This window comes from Hordeum vulgare, chromosome 2H (assembly GCF_904849725.1).
Source record: "Hordeum vulgare subsp. vulgare chromosome 2H, MorexV3_pseudomolecules_assembly, whole genome shotgun sequence".
Classification (NCBI taxonomy): Eukaryota; Viridiplantae; Streptophyta; class Magnoliopsida; order Poales; family Poaceae; genus Hordeum; species Hordeum vulgare.
Window position 1 is genome coordinate 19,586,998 of NC_058519.1, and position 2,368 is coordinate 19,589,365.

The window sequence follows — 2,368 nt, forward strand, 5'->3', positions numbered from 1 at the left end:
GGAGTACCTTATATTTTGCTTGACTAACTTCAAACATTTTACCATCTCATATATGTAGAAGTTTGACACTTGTCTAGCCTAGCCAAGTCCTAAAACAAGACTAGTAGTAGTATGATTAACTTTGTCTAAAATAAACTCCTGGTCAAGGAGACTTGTCACCGCGGCTTGTAGTATCGTGGGATTGAGGCAGAGTGATGCACAAGAAACTCCAGATCGAGTGGGGTCATCTTCCCAGAGCAACATGTTGCCGATCTCAGTTTGGTGTCGATCTGGCCTGTTGTGCTAGGGCAACTTCAGACATTTTTTCCAAGTTTCAGAACAGTAAGATCGTGATTATCATTGGCTAGGAATAAGTGTTGGTCAAGGGGACTTGTCAGCTCCATTGCCAACAGGAACAGCACGCTCCTGCCTCCTGATTGATTAACTAGTGCAGGGTCTCTTTCATTCACCAAATCATTCATTTTTCTTTCTTGAGAAGGTGAGCAAATCAATCGTGCAACGCTCATCTGATTCACTGATTGGGAACATTGCTCATAAACAACAAGATTGATGGAGCTTCCTCCTCACCGAATCCCACATATCTTACACCAAACCGAAGCAAGAATACATATCTTCTACTAGTCTAGTCTAGTTTTTTTAAAAACACAGGAGAACGCCAGCGAACTGTCTAGCTAGAGACCCCTCCCACCCAACGCCGCCATGGATGAGCAGAGCAGAGCAGAGCAGGCAAGCTAGAAAAGGTCGCCGGTGGCCGGGCGGCCGGAGACAAGGGAGAGTGGGAGGCTACATGACGGAGCAGGCGTTGGGGTTCTCGTCGCTGAATGCGGCGGTGTACCTGGCCTCGGTGGAGGAGGCCCTGGCGAGCGGCGCGGCGGAGGGGTCGCTCATGACGTTGCGGACGTAGCCGGCGGGCGCGCGCTTGTCGTAGGCGCCGGGGGCGTAGGGGTGCGCCACCACGTCGTACGGCACGTATGGCCACGGCTCCACCCGCTTGCCGGTCTTGTATGCCACCCGGCGCATCACCTTGGCCGCGTCCACGTACCCCGTCACCGTCACCTTGTTCTGCTTCGGCGTCACCTCCACCGAGCTCACGCCTGCATGCACACACACAACCAACCAAACAACCGTAAATACACACACACACTTTCAGCAAAGCTGCCTGCCAAGTGCCACCCAAGATAGATCTGGCCAAAGAAGGAAAAGAAGCCGAGGAAAGATTCTCTTCTCAATACGAATCACAGGTCTGGATTTCTTTCCGCCAATGGAGAAACATGTGTGAGGAATCAGATTCGGCCGGAAGAAGAAAGGTTCGATGGTGGACGGTGCGGTACCTTTCATGTCGTCGAGGGCCTTCTTGACCTTGCGCTCGCAGCCCTCGCAGTCGATCCGGACCTTCATCTCCACCGTCTGGAACTGCTTCCGCTTCTTCATGTGCCGGCGAGTCCGCGGCAGCGAGCAGTACTCCGACACCACGTCCACGATCCCCATCCCGCTCCCCTTCTTCTTCCTCCTTCCACCTCTCTCTCTCTCTCTCTCTCTTTCTCAAAGCCCCAAGAAATTGTTCGGCTGAATTCGAGTTCAACTTCTGCAAGCACTGCCGGATGCTGGATGAGACGAGGAAACCTTGGGCTGGGGGGGCTGCGTTTATAGGCGCCCGGGGGAGCGTGCTCGGCCAGTGCCGGCGCGACACGTGTGGACGGAGCCAGGCATGGAGGCGTGTGGGTGGGGGAGGAAGCTGGTGGGAAAAGCGGTGGGTGTGGCTGGCGGGTGGGCCCAGGCGTAGTCGGCAGCGCCAGGTGGCGGTATGGTGCCATGTGAGCGCTAGTGAGGGTGAGGCGATGGTGACGCTCACCGCCGGTGCTACGGCGGTCAAGGGAGCTGCACGAGTGGCGTGGGGGCGGCGGTCACTGACTTTTTGTGCCGTGCCACGCGGAAACGGCCGGCCGACCACCACGGCGAGCCGGAGTAGTAACCGTCGCTTTGGACCCGTCGTACGTCTGTGCACTGGTCGTACTCCGGCCACCGACCACCGGCCAAACATGCAGAAACTCCGGGAGGTGCTCGGACTGTTCATAGGATTGGCACGCCGCAGTGACACGTCGAGACGAGCTGCCGGCAGCCATGTGGCAACCAGTCATCGGAGTGCAGAGCTCACACGTACGGCGGACGGCGACCGCTGTTTCTCCTCACTGCTGCTACTTATCCACCCTTCTCTTCTCCGGCGGCGACGTGTCGCTTCCTAGGTGGCAGAGGTTTGGCGTTGTGGATTAGCAGCGGATGTGGCGGTGAACCTTCATCGTCCGATGGGCTCGTGTGGGTTTGAACGCGCCAAACTGAATGCCGTTGGAACACGAAAGCTCCCCCGCGA

At 56.6% G+C, this 2,368-nt stretch overlaps 1 protein-coding gene across 1 annotated transcript; it reads right to left on the reverse strand.

Annotated features, from left to right (window-relative positions):
• Positions 1-487: 487 nt before the first annotated feature.
• Positions 488-1,621, reverse strand: LOC123424532 (heavy metal-associated isoprenylated plant protein 27). The gene is made up of 2 exons (XM_045108160.1): positions 1,332-1,621; positions 488-1,094 (listed from the first exon to the last, which is right to left on the reverse strand). Exons 1-2 carry the CDS (start codon positions 1,486-1,488, stop codon positions 784-786), a joined length of 468 nt encoding a protein of 155 aa, XP_044964095.1. The 5' UTR covers positions 1,489-1,621; the 3' UTR covers positions 488-783.
• Positions 1,622-2,368: the final 747 nt, after the last annotated feature.